Source organism: Gorilla gorilla, chromosome 1 (genome assembly GCF_029281585.2).
Source record: "Gorilla gorilla gorilla isolate KB3781 chromosome 1, NHGRI_mGorGor1-v2.1_pri, whole genome shotgun sequence".
Lineage (NCBI taxonomy): Eukaryota > Metazoa > Chordata > Mammalia > Primates > Hominidae > Gorilla > Gorilla gorilla.
The window spans coordinates 139,715,123-139,741,327 of NC_073224.2; the positions used below are offsets into that span (position 1 = coordinate 139,715,123).

Genomic DNA, 26,205 nt, shown 5'->3' on the forward strand with positions numbered 1-26,205 from the left:
ATTATGCCAGGCACAGATATTGAGTCTTTATGAATAATCACAAACATAGCCAATCTACTTCTATCAAAATATCTTTATTTCATTATACCAAAGAATAATAGAAAACCAATTGAAAATGTTATTTTAAACAAAGTGAGACTCATTTAGAGCATTCTTTGCTCAGGAATCATTGGGAGTGTTAGTTAAAAGCGCAGATTTCTTTACCTTAGGGGCAGAACCCTCCGAACTTAAATTTTGAACAGGAACCCAAATGAGGGCAAAAAGGTGATTGGTGACCATGGTTTAGAAGACACTGACTTAGAATAAGGGTTGCAGTGATTCTTAACCCTGGCTACATGTTAGAATCATACGGGAGCTTGAAAAAAATTATGGCCAAGCTCCCCCTCTACCAGCTGAATTGGAATTTTGGGGGATGGGACTTGGGTACCCCCTATTAATTCAGGGTTGAGGACCACTGAGGCAAATAAGCTCCTGGATACCACTTCAATACCATGTTTATTAAATGTCATTGTCACTACATTAAGAAGAGTGTGTTTTAAGAAGAGCCTTTCTTTTCTACACTTATAATGCTTCCATGTTGAACATCTCTGGGACTTGTCCTCATGAGTTTATTCCTTGCGTGTTGGAACCCTCACAAATTCTTTCCTTCGGCCTTTGATTTGCTTTCTAGCAGATAGTAAATTAGCATCTAAGTCCTTCCCCCTTCCTGGCATCCACTTTCCCTTCTGGCAAGCAGAGGAGATAGGGAGAAAAAAACAAAAAGACACAGTATGCCACTATTTCCAAATCAGGAGTTCTCTGAGTTATAACTTCTCTCTATCACTCATTCTCTTTTCCAACAAGAATTCAACATTTGATTCTCACAAAATTCTGGCTTCCTGCAGTTTCCAAACCATTATACCTGTTTGACAAAATTTTGTGTTCTCTTTCCTTAAAGAGATTATCTTCTTTTGAATTATATGTGTATATGTATATAATTGTGGTAAAATATATAAACATAAATTGACCATTTAAACCATTTTTTTAAGTACATTGTTCAGTGGCATTAAGTACATTTACATTGTTTGCCACCATCACCACCATCTGTCTCCAGAACTTTTTCATTATCCCAAACTGAAACTCTGCACTTACTGAATAATCTCTCCATTTCCCCAGCCTTTGGTAACCACCATTCTATTTTCTGTCTCTGTGAATTAATTGGACTATTCTAGGTACCTCATGTAAGTGGAATCATACAGTATTTGTCCTTTTGTATCTGGCTCAAGGTTCATTCATGTAGCATGTATCAGAATTTCATTATTTTTTAAGGGTAAATAGTATACTGTTGTATATAAATGTATGCCATGTTTTGTTTATACATTCATCCGTCAATGAATATTTGGATTTTTCCATTTTTTGGCTCTTGTGCATAATGGTGCTATGAACAAATGAATATTTGATTTATAAATATCTGTTCAATAGATATATTTTTACAGAATCATTTTATCCATGCTTTTTTCAAGCCATGAAGTGTAGTTCTTAGAGTAGAAATCTTATTCACTTAAAATAATATTTGTGGGGTAGGGACAAATAGTATTTAATTCCTTTCTCCCTTTGTGTCATCTTTCCTTTGCTATTTTGTTTTCATTATAGAATTTTAATTCCTTCTTGCTAAATTGTTTAAGTCATTAAGTCTTCCATGTTACTCAATTCTCAATATTCGTTTTCCTTGACCTACTAGTTGACCTTGAGATGACTGATCAATCCAACCTCTTTGGAAAACTTTCTTAATGTTAACTTGCAGAATACCTGGCCATTTTGGTTTTCCTCCTATGTCACTGCCTGTTCCCTCTAAGTCTCCTTTACCCATACCTCCTAATGTTCCTAATCTCTGCACATGGAAGCACCCCAGGATTCAGTTCTCACCGCTTTTCTTTATCTGATCTTTCAATACCATTTATACACTGATGACTCCCAGGTTTATATCTCTAGACTGGACCTCACTTTTGAACTTACTCATATCTTGCTTGGATGTGTAAAGGCATCTTGAATTTTAACATGTCTAAAACTGAGCTCCTGCTCCTTTCCTCACTGCCCCCCACCATCAGACCTGCTCCTCCTAAAGTCGTCCTCTTTCAGTGAATGGCCAATCTGCTCAGACACTTCCAAGGGCTTCTCATCTCACATAGAATCAAAGACAAGTAGTTGCAGTGGCCTACATGGCTTTACATAGTTGCTACTCAGTGTCCTCAGGGATCCACATCTGGCTGTGACTGTTGTATCCCAGCCATGAGGAGATCAGTATAGAAAAAGAGAGTCGAGCTTAGAAACTTTTATAGCAGTTTGACAGCATGATTTTATGTCTATTGAATCTAATAATAAGTTGGGGCTTATATTTTGTCTACTTTTTTTAATAGTGAAAAGATATATATTTAGAATTAGCTGGGTTCATTTTAGATGATCCCAATTTTGTTGGCAACATCCAGAGCATTGTAATCAGGAGCTAATGGAATATATGCCTTCCTCTCTCCATCAGGCCTGATCAAGGTGTTGACCTTGGCCGCATCAGTGTCATAGAGCTTCTTCACAGCCTGTTTGATGTGGTGCTTACTGGCTTTAACATCCACAAAGAACACAAACATGTTGTTGTCCTGTCTTCTTCCTGGCCAACTCAGTGGTCAGGGGAACTTGATAATGGCTTGTTTCCTCACTGCCTTCAGTGAGGAAGCCTTATTTAATTGTCTGTCTCTTTCCAGAGCCTAGAAGAATACTTGGCACATAGTGGGTATACAGTAAATAATTATTAAATATTTGAAATCTGAGATGAAAGTTAATGAATGTAGGTATGGGAATTGTACAAGGGATAGGAAGTACCTTGGAGAACTTCTGTAAGCTCCAGGCATATACTCAAAGATGGGAAGAGTAGGAATCAGCATTTTCAAAAGTCATGGGGGATGCCCATTTTTTTCTGTACTGTAGGAAGAAGGGTTTGCCTGATCTTACACCATTGTTAGAGCTTGAGCTTTGAACAAGTGAAGGTTTACTCTTTGTTCTTTTTTTTTTTTTCATTTCTAGGCCATTCCCCGATTTAACCAGAAAGGAGAAGTATATAAGGCACAGATAATGAATGTGAGCTGGTCAGCTGATCACAGAGTTATTGATGGTGCTACAATGTCACGCTTCTCCAATTTGTGGAAATCCTACTTAGAAAACCCAGCTTTTATGCTACTAGATCTGAAATGAAGACCGATAAGACATTCTTGAACTTTTTGAGCTTCCAAAGAGTATGTAAACCCTAGCTGTGCCAGCACATGTTCATCTTTACAATTTATATTGTAAATGATTTGTATCATATGATTAAGGATCTAAGGCACAATATTTGTCACTGTTCTATTAGACTTTTTACTGAAAATGAATAATGGTGTAATGGTTCTCCTGGGGCTGTCACATTTTATAGGTCAGAGTGTGACTTCTTAATATGGTGCTGACGTTTTTGTGTCAATGGCTTGAAACTGGCAAGATTAACAAAATTAGGCCGGGCACGGTGGCTCACACCTGTAATCCCAGCACTTTGGGAGGCCGAGGTGGGCGGATCACCTGAGGTTAGAAGTTTGAGACCAGCCTGGCCAACATGGTGAAACCTGGCCTCTACTAAAAATACAAAAATTAGCCGGGTGTGGTGGCAGGTACCTATAATCCCAGCTACTTGGGAGGCTGAGGCAGGAGAATCACTTGAACCTGGGAGGTGGAGGTTGCAGTGAGCTGAGATCGTGCCATTACACTTCAGCCTGGGTGGCACAGCAAGACTCCATCTCAAAAACAAAAAAACAAAATTCATGTTACTAAAAGACAGGTAGCCATATACAGACAGTATATGCCCTATTTTTTTTAACTGACTCTTAATGAAACTTTTTAATTTTACTTAATTAAGAAACGGAATTTATATACAAAAATATTTTCCATTTCCCTGTTATCATGCTAATTGTTGTATAAAATAAGTGCAATTATACTTCTCTTTTGAGATATCCAAGAGTATATTCTTGCTCTGTATAGAGAATATCATCTGATAATGTCTTATTTATATTAATTAATGTCTTTGAAAAGGGAAAAGTATAAACTGGCCTTAAAATTGTCCAATTATAGTTTTATAACCAGTCTATTAAAGGTGTTTGTTTAAAATGGATATACTTTTAGATTTGTGGTAATGCTTTGGTATTTTCTTGGGGAAGACCTTCACCTTTACAAACTTCCCTCATGTAAGGAAGGTACTTTAAATGTAGCAGCCACTGACATTTCTTTTTTTTTTAAAAATTTCAGAAGTCTACTTCCTTTTAACTTTTTTGGTCTTCAGCTAAAAAATAGGATAAGAAATTAAGGTCTATTCCATTCTACATATCCTGGGTAAGAATGTAAATAAGAGGAGAAGGAAGAGTCTAATAGTAATTATGGTTATAAAAAATAAGAAATTTTGTACAGAAATGAAGGTTTCATAATGATCATTTTGCTAAAGATCTACTTTAATCAGAAATAGCAACGAGATGAATGAATCCAACATTTCAATTTGCATTCGGAAATCCATGTTGTTTCTAATATTGTCCAGTTGAAAACTGTATGCCAAAATTAGTTGTTTAAGTGAAGTTTTGTGACAGAAAAAAGGTTGTTTTAATATCTACTTGGTTTTTCTCAAAATGGAAATAATTTTAAAATCAGGAAAGAAGAAATCAGCCAGGTGTGATGACTTGTAACTGTAATCCCAGTTATAGGGGAGGCTGAAGCAGGAGGATTACTTGAGGCCAGGAGTTTGAGATCAGCCTGGGCAACATAGTGAGATCCCATCTCAAAAAAAATTATTTTTAAAATTAGCCTGGTGGCTCACACCTGTAATCCCAGCACTTTGGGAGGCCGAGGCGGCCAGATCACCTGAGGTCAGGAGTTCGCGACCACCCTGGCCAACATGGTGAAACCCCATCTCTACAGTTTTGTAAAAATACAAAAAATTACCTGGGCCTGGTGGCACACGCCTGTGGTCCCAGCTACTTGGGAGGCTGAGGCAGGAGAATTGCTTGAGCCCAAGAGGTGGAGGTTACAGTGAGCAGAGATCACACCACTGCACTCCAGCCTGGGTGACAGAGCAACACTTTGTCTCAGAAAAAAACAAAAAAAAAAACAAAAAAACAAAAAGCCAAGTGTGGTGGTGTGCACCTATAGTCCCAGCTACTCAGGAAGCTGAGACAAGAGGATCAATTGAGCCCAGGAGTTCAAAGCTGTAGTGAGCTGTCATTGTGCCACTATCCTCCAGTATGGGTGACAGAGTGAGACCTGGTCTCTAAAAAATAAAATTAAATTAAAAAAACAGGTCAAATAAATGCTGTTGTTGTAAAATTTCAGATAATACAAAGAGTTAACCAATAAAAGAAAAAGTCATTCATAATCTTACCACTATTAACATTTTGATGTATCTATCTGTATGTATGGCTATTCTTTTTTGTTAAAACATGATCATAGTATATCTACTATTTTATTATTTGATTTTTAAAATTTAACATTATATTATGGGTAACCTTACATGTCAATAAACAATTCCACATTGTCATGCTTTAAATGGCTGCATAGGCTGGGTGTGGTGGCTCACGCCTGTAATCCTACCACTTTGGGAGGCCAAGGCAGGTAGATCACAAGGTCAGGAGTTCGAGACCAGCCTGGCCAATATGGTGAAACCTCATCTCTATTGAAAATACAAAAATCAGCCAGGCACGGTGGCAGGCGCCTGTAGTCCACCTACTCGGGAGGCTGAGGCAGGAGAATTGCTTGAACCCAGCGGCAGAGGTTGCAGTGAGCCAAGATTGCGCCACTGCACTCCAGCCTGGTGATAGAGCGAGACTCTGTCTCTAAATAAATAAATAAATAAATAAATGTCTGCACAGTATTCCATTGTATGCATTTATTATACATTCAAACATTAAACATCTACCATACCAATCATGGTTCTAAGCATACAATAGCCACCTTCATGCTTCCTTGATTGGGCTTACAGTCTAGTAAGGAGACAGATATTAAATAACTGCATAAAACACTATTCTTGGTAGGTAATAACCCAGATGCTATGAGCCATCCAGTAAAGGTTACCGATCTTATCTGGAAGGATCAGAAGATGGATGTCCCATAATTTTACCAATTATCTATTGATAGGCATTTATTGAGTTTTAAATGAATAATGACATGATCAATAAAAATGTCCTCCTCACTTAAAGAATAGAAAAACCAGGAGAAGGGAGTTCTGAAATAAGTAAGTATGTAGGTCCAGCATCAATGGCTCAAGATACTCTATTCCCAAATAACCCTTAAGTTATCTGGTTCTGTTCCAACCCTTGGTTATTACTATCTTCTCTTTGGTCTCATGCATTGAGAATTCAGCAAAGGATTTGTTCCCTACAGTGTGCATGGCCCTTAGGATAGCAGGATTCCCTGAAGAGGGCCAAAGGGGCAGGAGCGCAGCCTTAGTGGCAGTGCTGGTCCATGAGGCTCTACAAAGCAAGGGATGGGTGTTTGGGAGGAGGAAAAGGCTCTTGCTGTACTCCTAGAGGTTGGAATTAAAGTGGAAAAGCCAGAAAATTCAAGTCCTTTACTAACATGTCTGGAGATTAGAAGGTATATGTACATGGGGGAGAAGCCAAAATTATTGCTGCGAGTGGTCAGCAAGAAAATCAAGGCTCTTTTCATTATTTTGAGCATTCCTCTGATATTTGAAAAAGGAGTACAACAGGAAAGGAAGTCTGAGGATGGAAGCTAAAATTGGTATGAATTTATATTTTAGAGATCAAAATGTACCTTATGTTGAAACCTATGTAAGAAGTGATTATGTAGAAAGAGTGAAAGTGATAGCTCTTAGTCTGGAAAGCCCACTGGCTTGTTTGGGCATTTCTCATGGCTTCCCACTCAAAGTGGATCCCCAAAATCACTTGATGGATTTCCTTGCTGATTTCTAAGTAAACTATGGTTTAAGAAAGAAATGACAGGGCTCAGCACTGCCCTACAGTACCAAGAATACAAATGTTTCCATGAAGTCTTCAAAGGCATTTGTAAAATTCAGGCTGTAAGTGATTAGTTAGTTCATTCTGCACTTATTTATTAATTGTATATTCAGTTCCAGGCTCTAGGGTAGAGATTATGGATAAAGGTGAATTAGATAGATGAAGTTTTTGCCCTCACAGCAAAAGCTTTAGCCAATAATTAAAGCTATCACTGGAAGTGGGTCTGTGCCAATGACCTAGAGAAGAGCAGTGCTTTTAGAGTTGAGCTATATTCCCAATCAGTTCTTAATGGTGGTTTTGCCCCCTTCCCTCTACACTGTCTTTTCTTGAGATTGGATCATGTGTGTGAACCCACATCGTTTCCAGTCAAAATCACCAAGAGAGGCCAGACACAGTGGCTCATGCCTATAATCCCAGCACTTTGGGAGGCCTAAATGGGTGGGCCTCTTGAGTCCAGAGTTTGAGACCAGCCTGGGCGACCCCAGCTCTACCAAAAAAACCAAAAAACAAAAAATACCAAAAAAAAAAAAAAAAATTAGGCCGATGAAGTGACATGCACCTGTGTGCCACCTACTCAGGAGGCTGAGGTGGCAGGATCACTTGCATCTGGGGGGCAAAGGCTGCCGTGAGCTGAGATTGTGCCATTGCGCTCCAGCCTGGGCGACAGAGCAAGACTCTGTGTGTGTGTGTGTGTGTTTGTGTGTGTATACACACACACACATATATATATACACACACCCCCAGGAGACCTTTTGTCTTTCTTGGTTCATGTGCCCATCAGTGTGGGCAGGAGAATAGAATACTCTGTCCACACTTGAGTCTTAGTCACCTTTGGAGCCTAGGAGTCAGCCATCCTCATTCAACTACATGGATCGAGAATGGGAATCTGGGAGAATTTTTTTATGGGCAGATTAAAAAGGAAGTTAACTATGTAAAGTAAGGCATTGTCTTCCCACCCCATCCCACCTCAGTTCGTGTTAAATTATGAATTTTTCTAAGAGAGTTCTTTAATGACATGGGTAGAGAGGAAGCTGAGGTGGCAGTAGAGTAGGGAGTGGAAGGCAAATACATAAGATACTATTAAACTGTGAGGCTGTTTGTTACAATTCCAAGATTTCATAATTTCTCCAACAAAAAACATTTGTATTTTCTTCCCAGTTTAAGTTCAATGTTAATTTGAGAAATAATTCTACTCTCAAACTTCATGTTATGCTGACAGTTCAACTGATGCTGTCAAAATGTGAATTACTAACTTCAGTATTCTCTATTCATCTGATTTTTCTTAAAATGTTTGCATGTTAATATACTCACTAGCTTTAATGCTCTACTCTTATACTGGCACCTTAATTATGGTAAAAGGTAAAAGGTTAAGTTAAAATTTCCAAGCCTAGTTATTTGGTCAAACAGAAGATTAACAGAACTCCATGGCTTACCACAGGAATATTTATCAAGAGAAAAAGAAGATACCTATTTGAATTTACATGACGCTTTCTGTGAAATATCTGGATTACCAGATTAGTCTGAAACAAATGCCTTCCAAATTCTACAGCGCATGGGCACTCTTTACAGTACCTGTTCGGGTCTTTTCTTCTAATTTTAAGCACCTACCCAAACATCTTCCCAGGCTTATAATAATAAGCAAATAACCTCAGAGCAGACAAAGTGATTCAATCTAAGAACCTTGAATTTCTCTCCTTTTCACCTCAAAATTTCTATTCTCACACTTTCTTTTTGTTTCTCTTTCTAAGAAGTGGTTCTCCATCAGCAAATACCAACTGTTTTCTGTCCTCTATTATTTATTCCATCTCTTCCTCCTGATCCCTGCCCCATGTTGAACCCCCGTTGCCCCACTTTGATCCTTCAGTCTCTTCCTCACATCCAGAACTGTACCAGATTTACTCCCTTAGCACACTGATTAAAATTTATTTCCATTTCCTTATGGAGGAGGTATTAGAGACTGATCCCAGACCTCTACAAATTTCACTGTGGCAGGGTAATGTTATGTGTCCATAAACCTTGTTCCTTTTATTTCAGCCTGCAGTTAGGTAGAGCCATGTCATTTATTTGTAACTATTAGAATATGGGTATATGGGTTGAAGTGATGTAGGCCATTTCCAGACATGGCCCATAACACTTCTCAAGAGATTCTTCATATTCTATCTCTTCCCCTCCAACATGCACCCTTCAAGGTTGAAGATGGCACCACACAAGATAGAAGGAGCCAGTGTTCCAAATGACTAGACAGAGCAGAATGCTCCCCTCCCTACACCCTAGCACCAATTGGTTTGGATGTGATAGTTAAATAATACACTTTTATTGCTTTAAGACATTAATATTTTGAGATTAATCTGCAAGTCTAGTTAGTAAACTCGAACTCTGAGCTGTCTAATGCAGTAGCTTCTAGCCACATGTAGCTATTTAAATTTTAATTTTAATTTTAATTAATCAAAATTCAACTCAGATATACTAGCCACATTTCAATTGCTCAGTAGCCACACTAATTAATTTAAATTTAAATTTAAATAGCTACATGTGGCTTATAGCACCATACCAGATAGCACAGATGTAGACTGTTTCCATCATCACAGAAAATTCTATTGGATAGTGCTGCCTTAACTAATAAGACACAAATGTTCTTATTTTTTAAATAGTCCCTAAAACAAATGAAAAACAAAGAACTCCCTTCTCTAATGGCAAATTTCAGTTTGCCTAAAAGAAGACTCAGAATGCTTTTCTTATATTGTTACCTCTGACTGCCACTAAATGAATAAATTTCCTGTCTTGCTCCTTCTGCCAAACTTCTTGAATGGGTGATCTTTAACTCCTTGCAATCCTGGCTTTTTTCCCCAGTGCTCACCTGTAATCAGTGTTGGCCACAACTCCCACCCAGATGTCTCCTAAATAGTTCTCTGAACCCACCTCTGTCCTGATCTACAGACATTCATTCCAGTGCTTTAGCATCTCAAGGTCATTAAATGACTCAGTGACATCTCAGACAGTCAGACAGACCAGGTCAACTATGAACTATTTATGCCAAACCTTACATGGTTCATGTTATCCTTGCTATCCCATCAAAATAACCACCGGCTTTTTTTTTTTTTTTAATTTTTGAGATGGAGTCTCACTCTGTCACCCCGACTAGAGTGCAGTGGCGCGATCTCGGCTCTGCTCACTGCAACCTCTGTCTCCTGGGTTCAAACAGTGCTCATTCCTCAACTCCCAAGTAGCTGAGATTACAGGCATGCACCATCACGCCTGGCTAATTTTTCTATTTTTAGCAGAGATGGGGTTTCGCCATGTTGGCCAGGCTGGTCTTGAACTCCTGACCTCAAGTGATCTGCCCGCCTCCACCTCACAAAGCTTTGGGATTACAGGCATGAGCCACGGTGCCTGGCCTGCAGGCTCCTTTATTTTACAAAAGGCGTTACCATTTAAACACTGAAGATAGCACGAATCTCTGATGTTTGCAAGTTCAGAATAAAATGGAAATGAAAATTCATTATGTGGCAGTCTCAGTACTGAGCACAAAGGCTTTTAATCACAAGCAAATTACTGTGCTAGCCAGACCCTGTGAGAGAACTCCATGCCAGCTTGCTAAAACTGAGCAGGAGAATTTGGAGACAGTCCAGAGGAGAGCCACAGAAACAACTGAAGCATGACAAGAATAATTGCAGTTCTGTTATAGAGAGGTCATCTATATCAGGCTTTTATGGAGTACCATGTGGAATGTTACCACGCAGAGCATGGGGAACAGCTGTTGTGACTCAACAAGAGACAGGACAGAAGAAATGAGAACAGGTGGAAGATCAATAATTTAGGTTTGATATGGGGAAAGATGGAACAGTCAAAGGGATTCACACTGATTTTTGGCTGAGCAGAACGCAGAGTCTCCTCCAACGGGCAATGTAAGTGCCCCCACTCATCTACACCCCGAGAAGAGCCATCAAACTGTATTAAACTTGGAAAAAGCTATTTAACTTCAAGTGTGCTGCGAGAAAACTTCATAGTAGTTCCTAAGATGTGCTAAAAAGTAAAGTCCTAAAAGACCATAAAGTCTGTAGAGAAGTTCTAAGAGTGCGGTCAGCTATAAAAACCTAGCAATTTATTTTCTTAGAAAAATGTAGCTGGAGTTCAAACTGTAGTAACAAAGGCAAGTAAATTAAGTTGTGGGCAGGTGTAATTAATAGGAATGGCAGGGATGAATATAAATCAGAACAGGACTAACAGTTTGAAACATTAGATATTCAAATGCTCAGAACTGATGAGCCGAGCCACTACGCTAACAACTCTGCAAACCAAAGGTTTCACAAATTGCACAAGAACCTGGCCTCGATCCCATTGTGTTGCTGGCATAAGATTAGAAGGGCCTGTTGGTTCAATTGTTGCTTTGGACAGAGGAGGACAAACTTGCCACAGTGAAGAAATCATTTTTAAAAACCACCACTGTCCTTTAGTACACTAATTTCTCTAATAACTAGGTGTATATTAGAAATAATGATATATAAGTGCAGTATACTCCAGTTTCAACAGAATGGTGTCACTTCTGTAAAATGTTGATTTTCAGATTGTCATACTTTCTAAATACAAAAATTTGTCACAGCTTCCACATTTACAAGATATTAAACATTCCATACAATATTTGTAGAAATATGAAAAACCAATTTTTGTAGTTGCCTTTTGAAATGTATGCAAAATATCCCACATGGGCAACATGGTAAAACCTCGTCTCTACAAAAAAAAAAAAAATACAAAAAGTTAGCCAGGCATGGTGGTGCACGCCTGTGGTCCCAGCTACCCGGGAAGCTGAAGTGAGATCACCTGTGCCCAGGAGGTCAAAGCTGCAGTGAGCTGTGATTGCACCACTGCACTCCAGCCTGGGTGACAGAGTGAGACTTTGTCTCAAACAAACAAAAAGAGACATACACAAAATATATTAGAAAGTTGGGTTAATATCCTACAAACAAAGTATTACATAATTTGCACAGGATTATGTGCGTAAAAAGTTTTAAATTCAGTATAGCTTTTATTTCTGCAGAACTAAAAGTAGTGCATAAAAATAAAAGTGGGACGAGCATATCTTTTTAATTTGTTATGCAGTAAAAAGTATCTCAATCAACATATAGGAAACCAGTGCCATTTCTGTATCATTTGACACTGAAGGGGTATTGTTTTTTGTTTTGTTTTGTTTTTCTTTTGAAGAAAGACTTTTATGTCTTTATTCTTCTGATTTGGGGTTTAAATTACCCCCAATAAGTTTGCATAATATTCTGATTACTACTGCTTAGGTGATATATTTCATATGAGAACTATCTTTACACAATGGGAAAAACTATGGTAACCACTTCATTCATCAGAGAAATTGTGTTTTGTTCACTTGTATTTTGTTTGCTAAATGAAATTGGTTATTTAGACTCATGGCATGCTTTTTCTCAAATGAAGATTTAAAAGTCATTTCCAATGTCCTTCTAACTTCTGGCCAATTCCCAGTAGGCTATAGAATAAATAGTTTCATATAATAGTCTCTAGTGTCTCCACTGTTGATTGGTTTACAGAAACGACGGTGGTGGTGGTGTTGATGGTGGGGTGTGTGCGTGCATGCGTGTGTGTGTGTGTGTGTGTGTGTGTGTGTGAAAAATGACAACTGGCACAAAACAAGCCTAAAAATCAGAAGTACATTTTAATTCCTAGTTAAAAACTTTAACTTTTTATTCATAAAATACATATTTAATAATAGAAAAAAGAAAAGGGAATAATTAGCACTTGAACAATTTTTCTTAGCTATTTTAGTAACTTAAATATTTAAGGTATTAAAAGATTGAAACTTTGGGCCGGGGTCATGCCTGTAATCCCAGCACTTTGGGAAACTGAGGTGGGTGGATCACCCGAGGTCAGGAGTTTGAGACCAGCCTGGCCAACATAGTGAAACCCCATCTCTACTAAAAAATACAAAAATTAGCTGGGTATGGTGGTGGGTGCCTGTAGTCCCAGCTACTTGGGAGGCTGAGGCAGGAGAATTGCTTGAACCCGGGAGGTGAAGGTTGCAGTGAGCCCAGATCACGCCACTGCACTCCAGTGCAAAAGGCATACAAATTGGAAAGGAAAATGTTAAATTGTCCCTGTTTACAGATGACATGATCTTATATATTAAAAAAAAACTCTAATGACTCCACCAAAAAAAAAAACGAGTTAAGACTAATAAACAAAGTCAGTAAAGTTGCAGGATATAAAATTAACATACAAAAATCATTGTGTTTCTATACACTAACAACAAACTATCCAAAAAGGAAATAAAAAATATTTTACAATAGCTAGAAAGAAAAAAAATACTTAGAAATAAATTCAACTAGAGGTGAAAGATCTGTCCACTGCAAACTATAAAACATTGATGAAAAAAATGGAAGACATAAATGAAAAGATATCCCATGTTCATAGATTGGAAGAATTAATATTGTTAAAGTGTCCATACTACCCAAAGTGATCTACAGATTCAATGAAATCTCTATCAAAATCCTAATGACTGTTTTCACAGAAATAGAATAAACAATCCTAAAGTTCCACAAAAGACTTCAAATAGCCAAAGCAATCTTGAGCAAAAAGAACAAAGCTGGGGTGTTGACACTACCTGACTTCAAAATATACCACACCGCTACAGTAATCAAACAGCATGATAAGGCTGGACACAGTGACCCACACCTATAATCACAACACTTTGGGAGGCTGAGGCAGGATTGCTTGAGCCCAGGAATTCAAGACCAGCCTGGGCAACACAGGCAGAACCTGTCTCTGCAAAAAATTTTTTAAATGCTGGGTATGGTGGTGTGTGCCTGTGGCCCCAGCTACTCAGGAGACTGAGGTGGGAGAATTGCTTGGGCCTGGGAGGTCGAGGCTGCAAAGAGTTCTGATTGTACCACTGCACTCTAGCCTGGGCAACACAGTGAGATCCTGCCTCAAAAAAGGCTGCAAGAAAACAGCATGATAGCCAGGTGCAGAGGCACATGCCTACAGTCCCAGCTACTAGGGAGGCTAAGGCAGGAGGATTGATTGCTGGAGCCCAGGAGTTCAATGCCAGCCTGGGCAACATAGTGAGACCCTGTCTCTAAAAATACAAATAAGTAAAACAGTATGGTACTGGCATAAAAACAGACACAGACCAATGGAACAGAATAGAGAGCCCAGAAATAAATTCATACATTTATGGTCAATTGATTTTTTTTTGTTTTGAGACAGGGTCTCCCTTTGTCACCCAGGCTGAAGTGCAGTGATGCTATCATAGCTTACCGCAGCCTTGAGCTCTTGGGCTCAAAGGATCCTCCTGCCTAACCCTCCTGAGTAGCTAAGATTACAGGTGTGCCCCATTATGCCCAGCTAATTAAAACTTTTTTTTTTTTTTTTGTAGAGGCAGGGGCTTGCTATGTTGCCCAGGTTGGTTTCAAACTCCTGACCTCAAGCAATCCACACATCTCAGCCTCGCAATGTGCTTGGATTACAGGCATAAGCCAATATGCCCAGCCAACAGTCAACTGATTTTTGACAAAGGTGCCAAGAACACACAATCAGCAAACAACACTCTCTTCACTCAATGGTGTTGGGACAACTGGATATCCATATACAGAGGAATAAAACTAATATTTCATGCTACATTAAAAAATAAACTACAAATGAATTAAAGACTTAAATATAAGACCTAAAACTATAAAACTACTAGAAGAAACCATAGAAGAAAAGCTCCATGACATTCATCTGGGCAATAATTTTTTGGATACAAATCCAAAAACACAGGCAACAAAAACAAACATTGACAAATGGGATTACACCAAACTAAAAATCTCTTGCACGGCCAAGAACACAAACAACAAAGTGAAGAGACAACCTGTCTGCAAATCATACATCCGATAAGGGGTTAATAAAAAAAAAAAAAAAAAGGAAACTCAAACAACTCAGCAATGAGAAAACAAAGAACTCAATTTAAAAATTGGCAAGGGATCTGAGTAGACATTTCTCCAAAGAAGACATAAAAATATCCAACAGGTATATGAAAAAGTGCCCCAAATCAAAAATCACAGTGAGATATCACCTCACACCTGTTAGAATGACTGTTATCAAAAACACAAAAGATAACACGTGTTGGCGAGGATGTGGAGAAAAGGAAACCCTTGCACATTGTTGGTGGGAATGTAAATTAGTACAGCCCTTGTGAAAAACAGTATGGAGGTTCCTAAAAAAAATTAAAAATTAAAAAACTACTATAGGATCCATTAATCCAGTACTAAGTACATATCCAAAATAAAGGAAATCAGTATGTCAAACAAATATCTGCACCCTGATGATTATTACAATATTATTCACACTAGCCAAGATGAAATGAACCTAAGTGTTCATCAACAGATGAATGGATAAAGAAAATGCATATGTACACAATGGAGTGTTATTCAGCCTTGAAAAAGAAAGAAATCCTGTCACTAGCAACAACATGAATAAATGTGGAAGACACTATATTAAGTGAAATAAGCCAGGAACAGAAACACAAATATACCACTTAATTTCACTTATACGCGGGATCTAAGAAAGTTGAACTCATAGAAGTAGAGCATATGGTGGTTACCAGAGACTTGGGAGAGGGGTTGGGGAAACAGACAAACAAACTACCTATTTCAAAATTTTTTTATAGCAGCCTGAGCAGACTAAGACAGACCCTTACCCAATACCATGTATAAAAATTAACTCAAAACAGATCAAAGACCTAAATGTAAGATCCAAAACTATAAAACTCTAAGAAGTAAACATAGGTGAAAAGCTTCACAGCATTGGATTTGGCAATGATTTATTGGATAAGACATCAAAAGCACAGGCCACAGAAGAAAAGGTGAAGTGGATCAGGCCTATAATCCCAGTACTTTGGGAAGCAGAAGTGGGAGGATTGCTTGAGGCCGGGGGTTCGAGATTACAGTGAGCTATGATTGCACCACTGCACTTCAGTCTGGGTAACAGAGTGAGACCCTGTCTCTTAAAAAAAAGACAGACTGGATATCATAAAATTTTTTAAATTTGTGCATCAAAAGACACTATTAAGAGAGTAAAAAGGTGACCCACAGAATGGGAGAAAATATTTGCAAGTATTACATCTAATAAGAGATTAATATCCAGAATATTGTCATTCACCACTTAATGATGGGGATACATTCTGAGAAATACGTCATTTGGTGATTTTGCCATTGTGAGAACAACATAGAGTGTATTCTGTGTGATAAAATACACATAACATTAAATTTACCATCTTGATCATTTTTAAGTGTACAGTTCAGTGGTATTAAACACATTCATAATATTGTGCAACCATCACCACCATCTATCTCCATAATTTTTTATTTGTCCTTTTGTAACTGGCTTACTTAGCATAATGTCCTCAAGAATCATCCATGTCGTAGCCTTTGTCAGAATTCCAGAATTACATTACAGTACTTGCCTAGTAAGGGAGTTGCTGCTGCTGACCCCAGAACAAGCTACATCTGCTGAGGCTAGGCAACTTTTGCTGCCAAAACAAACCCCAGAACATACTGCCTTTGCTGCTACCCATGCCAGCAAAAATGGACACCAGCGACACAAGTCACCCAATAGAGCCCTTTGTTGGTGTATATAATTAGTGGAACCTTAGTAGTGTATAAAATTAGTCACATACCCCATTCCAGTAGCAGGGGAGGCTGGGATTTTTTTTCCCCCTCAAATTCTACCTTGGAAAGGTAGGATTCATGATGTGGGGGATTATAAAAATATGGATGGTGTTCAAAATATTTTGGACAGTCGTAAATGACAGATAGATATTCATTATATAGTGCCTGTCTCTTCGCATTCACTTTCTACATCCCTCCAAAGTCACCAAAATTCTGGCTAATTTGTGTCATAAATAGCTCAGGCATCTATTGACTTTCTCTATCCTCCCGGGCATTTCTTTAGTGTAAGTCACTCCATGGGGATGGGAAATAAAAGGTAGATAAGGGAAGGAGAAGAGAGATGCCTTGAAATTTGTGGGTTTTCTATAAATACTGTCAAATTAAAATTTAATTGTACATAGTGCCAAAGGCAGAAAGAAATCTAAATTTTCTCCAAGGTAACAATATACTGTTCTTTTTAACTGAAACAAAACTCCCTGGATCTCTCTCTCTCTCTCTCTCTCTTCTGTTTTTTTTTTTTTTTTTCTGTTTTTTTTTTTTTTTTTCTTCAGACAAGGAAGGCTCTGTTGCCCAGGCTGGAGTGCAGTGGCACCATCACAGCTTGACCTCCCTGGCTCAAGGTATCCTCCCACCTCAGTCTCCCAAGTAGCTGAGACTACATATACACACCACTACACCTGGCTAGTTTTATTTTATTTTATTTTATTTTTATTTTTATGGAGACAGGGCCACCATGTCTGGCTACTTTAATTTTTTTTTTTTTTTTTTTTTTTTTTTTTGTGGTAGAGACAGGGTCTCACTCTGTTGCTCAGGCTGGTCTCCAGCTCCTGGGCTCAAGTGATCCTACCATCTTGGCCTCTCAAAGTGCTGGGATTACAGGTGTGAGATCTTGATTTTTACTTATGAACACATCCAAGCACTCTGTATGTGTTGGGTGGTGTACACTCTCGGGACAGGGAAGTTAGAGTTTCAATTGTGGCCATGGCTTCTTTACTCTTTCTGTGATATTGAGCAGTCCCACAACTCTTAGAACTTAATTCATTATAGAAGTGTTGGAGAATTTCTGTGAGATAATCAGGCATAAATTTTTAAAGCACTAATATTGCTGAGATGTCCAAATGACTACATAAATTATGATCCACCTACACGCTAAACTGCTATGTAGCCATTAAAAAGAATGACGCTGCTCTAAATATACTAATATGAAACAGTTTCCAAGATATCCTGCGTGAAGAAAAGACAGTATAGAACAATGTATATAGTATGCTACCATTTTTGTATGTGTGCATGCCTTCACATCTGTGTGCTTTTAAGGGATATAGGCATATTTAAGCTTGTAAATTCACAGACCATCTTTGTAAAGGTACACAAAGAACTGGCAATAGTGGTTGCCTTCAGAGAAGAGAACTTGAAGAGAACCTCCCTACTGGAGGCAGGGATGGTGGAAGGGGTGGGGATGGAAAGAGTGGAGAATGAGCTTTTGAATTTTGTTCTATGTGCATATATTATAAATTCAAAAAAAGAAAGATATAGTTTATTTTTTAAGAACCTGGAATTAAGTCCTATCTATGAAAGCTGAAGAGATCAAAGTGAGAGGTAATTTAATTTGAAGCCCAGGCACAGCAGAAGTTTGGGGCTTCTGTGTTACTCATGCTTATCCACGCCTTTGTTTTTTCTTTTTCTAAAGCATCTGGGTCTTTAGTTCAAATATTTGCAGATCCATGGTTTACTGGGTAGAATTTTTGTTATGGCATACATCAACATATTCCAAGTTTCTCTGCTTGGATGGAATAGATGCACTAAATTCTGTGAAATGATTAAGCTGTGAAAAGTAGAAGGACTTTGAATAGGCATTATTTTTCAAGATCTTAGAAACAGTTATGCCTGATAGTTTTATAATGTCTGTAGTGTATTTTGCAGTTCACAGAATGCACTCACATACATTATCAGCTGATCCTTCGCAAAGAAGCCTCATGTGATTCTTTCTATTCTCAGCTTTGTCCATGAACTAAAATTAGAACCAGGCTGACATTACATTTCACTTGGTTACAGCTGACTGGGGATTTTAATCATTTGGAGCCACACTGAAAAAAAAATTTCCCCCTGCAATCTACTCTTAACTGATAGTCGCTAACTTTGGTTATGTGTGGTAAGTATTTGACACTGGTAAGTATTTTTCAAAAACATTTTTCCTTTCTTCTTCACATGTAAATAGATTGCTGCTGATACCTACACTGTGTCTGTATTGGTTGGAATGTCCAAACAAACTGGAATAGAATTTAAAAGTTTTTTTGCGGGGTGTTCATGGTCAGTCATATAATTGTGCTCCTCTGGAAGATAGATTTCCCCAGAAGTAAGAAACAATTCTTCTGCAATTCTTTTCTATGCTTACCTCACTTGTCACACTATGTGCTTTTTTTCTATTATGGTAATAATCAGAGTAGAGAGCACAGTCCTGTGCTGGAGGAAGAAATACATCATTATTGACTTGTGTTTCCCTAGCAGAAGTTGGTCGTTATAGGAAAACTGATGGATGAGCAACATTTAATGGCAAATGAGGAAATGAATTAGCAAATGGATGAATTGTTTTACATGTCTTCTAAAATACATGTACACATGTAGATACTTGGGATTTAAAAAATATTTTTATTCGAGTATTTAGCAAAAACTTCCAACTTTCTTAAATCAGAGACAATAAATTGTAAATTGGTTGCAATATGCTCAGGAAGTTGGAATACCAGTGTATGTATCCCAAGGTTTCTTCACAGCAAAGAGATCTCGCATTCTGTTCCTGAGTAAATTCGGCATGCCTTGCTTAGAGATTCTCTCAACAATTTCCTGCCTATGCCAATTATTTATCAATCTTGAAATTTTAAACTTTTTTCTGTAATATAGTTCTTCTCTTTCTTTGACTGTCTCACACACATATATACTGCATAATATTAGTTTAAAAAATCAATAATTTGGAAGAGGTTAATAATGAAAAGCAATATTATCTATCCGATTCCTCTCTATCACCGGTCCTGCTCCCTAGAAGTAATCATTTTAACCATTTTGGAATTTAGTTTTCAGTGGTTATCTCCATATTTCTCTTTTTTTTTTCTTTTTCAAAGACAATTGCATGCTATTTTTAATCAACTTTAAACATCTGTGGAGCTTCATTATGAGAGGTGGGGATTAAGTTCCCTTACACTGCCATAGAGTTATATCCCTATTTTTAGCTTCTCTCTTGATTACCTTAATAACTTTAAGCAAATACTTTAATCTTTATTTCTTGTTCCATAAGGTACAGACAGTATCTGTTGATTCCCCACTTTGAAGATGTGGATATCGGTGTTCTTATCATTTACTTCTTTTCCTCATTTCCTTCTTCCACATTCTGTTAAAAGTACGGTCACTTTTATGTTTTCAAGATATATGGCATTTATATTCTGTTCTGTAACCCTCAATAAGTCTTCCTTACTTTTTATAGATTGATTTATTTCAAAAGTTTAAGACCAATACATAGGCTTTACTATGTAATTTCTGTTTTCTGCAGAGCCAACATTTCCTTCTCAGTATCAATGTCATATTCATTGTACTAAAGAAGAATGTTAAAATAGATTCTCCTTTCCTGCACTTCAATAAATGCTAAAAAATCATGCCACATTTTATTGGCTCTATATATGGACTGTGGCTTTCTTGTACAGTGTCTTCCTCAACACAATTTCTGACTGCCTTTCTTTTTGCTTATTGGGAGAAGAAATTTCATCTTTTCACCATATCTCCAATGTCACACAGTTTTTTTCCCCTTAATTCTAGCTATTTTTATAATTCAATGGATGAATACTGCCATTCCTTTTTTTTTTTTTTTTTTTTTTTTGAGACAGAGTTTCATTCTTGTTGTCTGGTCTGTAGTGCAATGGTGCGATCTCGGCTCACTGCAACCTCTGCCTCCCGGGTTCAAGTGATTCTCCTGCCTCAGCCTCCCAAGTAGCTGGGATTACAGGCATGCGCCACCACGCCTGGCTAATTTTATGTTTTTTTAGTAGAGACGGGGTTTCACCATGTTGGTCAGGCTGGTCTTGAACTCCTGACCTCAAGCGATCCACCAACCTCAGCCTCCCAAACTGCTGGGATTACAGGCGTGAGCCACCGTGTCCAGCTATTGCTTTTAAAATATTGTTTTACTTTATTTTTAATTTTTTTACTATCTTGTAAAACATCGCTGGGAACAGTCTTGTTCATGTTCCCTGGTGGAGACACACCCTTCCTCTAGGTACATACCTTTGAATGGAATTGCTGGATCATAAGCTGTGCTTATCTTCAATATTAGTACATAAGTATTTCAAAATAGTTAATACTAATTTACAATTTCACCAATATACCAGGAGTCCATGAGGATTTCTGTAACTCAAATTCTCACCAACACTTGGTATAGTCAGCCTTTTGAATTTTAGCCATTCTGACAGATGTTCATTGGTATCTTATTATGTTTTTATTAAGGTGGAGCACAACTTCAAATGTTTTTGGTCATTTGGATTTTTTTTTCTCCACAGGGCAAGTTCTACCATTTGGATTTTATCTTTTGAAAATTTCCGGTTCAATTGTATTTTCTGTTGCCTTTTTCAGCTGATTTTAAGGAGTTCGTTATATATTCTAGATGTAATCCATTGGTGGTTATATATATTGCCAATATCTTCCCCCACTAATGTACATGGTATTCCTTTTATTTTCTAAGTGATGTCTTTCAATAGGTTCTTAATTGTAATGTAGTCCACTTTATCAATCTGTGTTAGGCTGTTCTTGCATTGCTATAAAGAAATAACTGGCCAGGCACAGCAGCTCATGTTTGTGATCCTAGCACTTCTGGAGGCCAATGCAGGAGGATCACTTGAGCCCAGGAGTTCAAGACCAGCCTAGAGAATGTGGAGACATCCTGTCACTACCAAAAAAAAAAACAAAAAAACTGGCACACTGGTTCTTGCTGTAGTCCCAGCTATTCTGAAGGCTGAGGCAGAGGGGGCCCAGGAGATCAAGGCTACTATAAGCCATGATTGTGCCACTACACTCCAGCCTTGGTGGCAGAGTACGCCTGTCTCAAAAAAACAAAAAACAAACAAACAAAAAACCACAAAACAAAGAAATACCTGAAACTGGGTAAATTACAAAGAAAAGAGGTTTAATTGGCTCACGGTTCTGCAGGCTTTACAGGAAGCATGGTGCTGGCATCTGCTTCTCAGGGAGCTTTCAGTCATGGTGGAAGGCAAAGGGGGAAGCCTGCGTCCCGCAAGGCCAGAACAGGAGCAAAAGAGGGAGCAGGGGGAGGTGCCACACACTTAAAGAACCAGATCTCCCAAGAACTCACTGTTTCAAGGACAGCACCACGCCATGAGGGATCCTCCTCCATGATCCAATCACCTCCTACCTAGCCAACACCTCCAACATTGGGGATTACAGTTCAACATGAGATTTGGTGGGAACATATATTCAAACTATATTGTGATATAGTATATCTTTTCCTTTATGGATATGCTTTGTATTCTGTTTTAACAAGTGTTCTCTACTTTAAGATAAGTCCTATATTGTCACCTAAATGCTTTATTTTTTCTACTTTCACTTTTAGATCTACAATTCACATGGAATTAATTTTGGCAATACATAGATATTCAACTGTCCCAATATAATTTCTCTTAAAAAATTATTTCCATGGCCAGGTGTGGTGGCTCACACCTGTAATCCCAGCACTTTGGGAGGCCAAGGCAGGCAGATCACTTGAGCCCAGGAGTTCAAGATCAGCCTGGGCAACATGTTAAAACTCCATCTCTACAGAAAAATACATAAATTAGCCAGGTGTGGTGGTGTGCACCTGTAGTCCCAGCTACTTGGGAGGCTGAGGTGGGAGGATGGCTTGAACCCAGGAGGTGGAGGTTGCAGTGAGCCAAGATCATGCCACTGCTCTCCAGCCTGGGCAACAGAACCAGACCCTGTCTAAAAAAAAAAAAAAAATTTCCACAATGTTCTGCAGTGCCTATGTGTATATGAGTCTGTTTCTGGGGTTCCTTATTCAGGTACACTGGTATGTTTGTCTGTTGCACCAATAACATTATCTAGTACCATAGCTTTAAAAGAGATCTTGATGAATGTAGAATAAATCCTCCCACTCTAGTTTTCTTTGGCAAGAGTGTCTGGGCTATTTTGTATCCTTAGAATTGTCATTAAAAATTAGAAACTGATTGTCAGGTTGCTCCTCTCCTTCTCCAAAAGAATTTTGTATTGAGATTGATTATAGTTTAATGTGGGGATAATTGACATTTTTACAGATTGAGTCTTTCTATCAATGAATATGATGTATATCTCTTCATTTATTTAGGCCTTCTTTAATTTCACTCTAATTTTTAGTTTTCTGTATAGAAGTTTTACACATTCTGTTCATTGTTAAGAATTTGATTTTTATGCTATTGAAAACAGTATATTTTTAAGAATTTAATATCTATTTTCCACTGGAATATAGACACATAATTGATTTTTCAAAATATTGACTTGTCAGAAGTCTTGCTAAATTCTATATATTTAGTTGTAAATTCTCTTGGATTTTCTAGTTCATAATTGTACTCATGAAAAATGTCCTTTTGTTTTTTATTCCTTTTCAAACTTTAAGCCTTTTATTTCTTTTTCTTGCTTCTATGCAATGGATAGAGCCATGATACAGTATTGAATGGAAGTAGTGAGAGCAGACATCTTTTACTAATTTTAAATGAAAGGCTTTCAATGTTATACTATCAAGTATGATTGCTGCAGGTTTTTATTAGATATACTTGGTTAGGTTAAATAAATTATCTTCTACTTAGAGTATGCTAAGACTTGTTTTTAATCACATGATATTAAATTTTAATAATTGGAATGATCATATTTTCTTTCTCTTCTAGTCTATTCAGAATATTACATTAATTGATTTCTCAAACAAAGGTAAGCAAACAAACCTTAATCTCTGGAATAAACCCAATATGGCTATAATGTATTTTCTTTTTTTGTTTTTGTTTTGTTTTGAGACAGAGTCTGGCTCTGTCGCCCAGGCTGGAGTGCAGTGCCACCATCTCAGCTCACTGCAACCTCCGCCTCTTGGGTTCAAGTGATTCTCCTGCTTCAGCCTCCCAAGTAGCTGGGATTACAGGTGCATGCCACCACATCTGGCTAATTTTTGTATTTTTTATTTTTATTTATTTTATTTTTATTTTTTTGGAGACAGATTCTCGCTGTGTCACCCAGGCTGGAGTGCAGTGGCATGATCTTGGCTTGCTGCAACCTCCTAATTCTTTTTTTTTTTTTTTTTTTTTGAGACAGAGTCTCGCTCTGTCACCCAGGCTGGAGTGCAGTGGCATGATCTCAGCTCACTGCAAGCTCTACCTCCCAGGTTCACGCCATTCTCCTGCCTCAGCCTCCCAAGTAGCTGGGACTACAGGCGCCTGCCACCACGCCCGGCTAATTTTTTGTATTTTCAGTAGAGACAGGGTTTCACTATGTTAGCCAGGATGGTCTTGATCTCCTGACTTCGTGATCCCCCCGCCTCGGCCTCCCAAAGTGCTGGGACTACAGGTATGAGCCACCGCGCCTGGCCACAATTTTTTGGTATTTTAGTAGAGACGGGGTTTCACTGTGTTGCCTAGGCTGGTCTCGAACTCCTGAGTTCATGCAATCTGCCCACCTTGGCCTCCCAAAGTGCTAGGATTACAGGCATGAGCCACCACGCCTGGCCTTTTTTGTATTTTTTTAGTAGAGACGGGGTTTCACCATGTTGTCCAGGCTGGTCTTGAACGCCTGAGCTCAAGTGATCTGCCCGCCTCGGCCTCCCAAAGTGCTGGAATTACATGCATGAGCCACTGCGCCTGGCCAGTATTTTCTTTTTCCTATATTGCCAGATATGGTTTGCCAGTATATGGTTTAGGACTTTTCTCTGTTAATATATTTGTTAGTGAGATTAGTCTGTATTTTTCTTTCTAGAATTACCATTCTTGGGGTTTGGTATCGAGCATTATGCTAATCTCATAATCTGAATTGGGGAGTATTTCTTTTCTATTCTCAGGAAGAGTTCATGCTATGATGAGTGTTATTTCTACCCCTCAAATGCTTGGTAGAATTTGCCATTGAAGTCATCTCTGGGACCAGCATTTTGTTTGTGGAGAGATTTTAGATTATTATTATTGTATTCTATTGTGTCATTTTAAAATTTTATACATGTATGTGTTTATCTATAATATTCCCTTTCTTCTGTTTTCTTTGTGTTTGTTTTGCTTTATCTAGCTTCTTGAGATGGATGTAAATTTTTTAGCCTCATTTCTTTTAAAATGTATACTTAAGACTAGAAATTTCCCTCTACTACATTACCTATATTCCATACACTTTGATTTGTGGTATTTTTGTTAATTCGGTTCAAAATGCCTTCTAATTTCATTATGATAGCTTCTTTGACTACAGGTTATTTAGAAGTGTGTTTCATGGATGGGTGCAGTAGCTCACGCCTGTAATCGCAGCACTTTGGGAGGCTGAGGTGGGAGGATCATTTGAGCCCAGGAGTTTGAGACCAGCCCGGGCAACATAGCAAGACCCCTGTCTTTACAAAAAAAAAAAAAAAAAAAACCAGCCAGGCATGGTTGTACACATCTGTAGTCCCAGCTACTTGGAAGGCTGAGGCAGGAGGATTACTTAAGTCCTGGAGTTTGAGGCTGCAGTGAGCCGAGATCACACCTCTGCACTCCAGCCTATGGGACAGAACGAGACCATGTCTCAAAAAAAAAAAAAAAAAAAAAAAGAAGAAGGAAAGAAAAAAAAAAGCGTGTTTCTTTAGCTGAAATAATATAGGCTTTTTTTTCCAGGTATCTTTTCATTATTGATTTCTAGCAAGTTTATATTTTGATTAGAATAAAAACTTCATGCTACTTTAATCCCTTGAAATGGACTGAGACTTGCTCTATGACCCCAATATGAGATTTTTTTTCTGTGACTCTTCCATGTGTTTTTTAAAGCATTATGTATTCTGTCATTGTAGGATATAGTTCTTTATTTATCATTTAAGTAAGTTTATTCATTGTGTGGTTCAAATTTTCAGTATTCTTCCTAAGTTTTAAACTGCTTGTGCAACCAATTGCTAAAAGAATTGTTAAAATATCCCACTTCAATTCTGGATTCCTTGATTTTTCCCTTTAGTTCTGTCAATTTTCCTTTGTATATTTGGAAGCCATGTTATTAGAGGCATGTAGTTTAAAGTTGTTTTATATTTCTTGTGGATTAAATCTGTTATTATGATATGATTGATCTTTTATATCTGTAAAGTATTTCTGCCTAAAGTCCATTTTGTCTGCTATTAATATATTGATACTAGCCTACTTTTGCTTAGTGTTTGCATAGTATATCTTTCTCAGTTCTCAAAAAATTTAACTGATTAGCCAGACGTGGTGGCACATGCCTATACTTCCAGCTACCTGAGAGGCTGAGGCAGGAGGATCACTTGAGCCCAGAGGTCAAGGCTGCAGAGAGTCATATCCCGCCAC

The 26,205-nt window shown here is 38.1% G+C and overlaps 1 protein-coding gene across 8 annotated transcripts in view; it reads left to right on the forward strand.

Annotated features, from left to right (window-relative positions):
- Window positions 1-18,805, forward strand: part of DBT (dihydrolipoamide branched chain transacylase E2) — a 69,220-nt gene extending 50,415 nt beyond the window's left edge. For 5 of the 8 annotated variants that reach the window (XM_019035544.3, XM_055352903.2, XM_063696653.1 and 2 more), the window contains one exon: window positions 3,055-5,905. In XM_019035544.3, coding sequence (XP_018891089.1) covers window positions 3,055-3,222 — 168 coding nt within the window. In that variant the 3' untranslated portion in view covers window positions 3,223-5,905. Of the gene's footprint in view, window positions 1-3,054; window positions 5,906-14,406; window positions 15,321-18,730 lie in introns of those variants that run through there. The other 3 variants (XM_055352904.2, XM_063696634.1, XM_063696647.1) reach the window with 2 other exon arrangements.
- The last annotated feature ends 7,400 nt before the right edge of the window (window positions 18,806-26,205 follow it).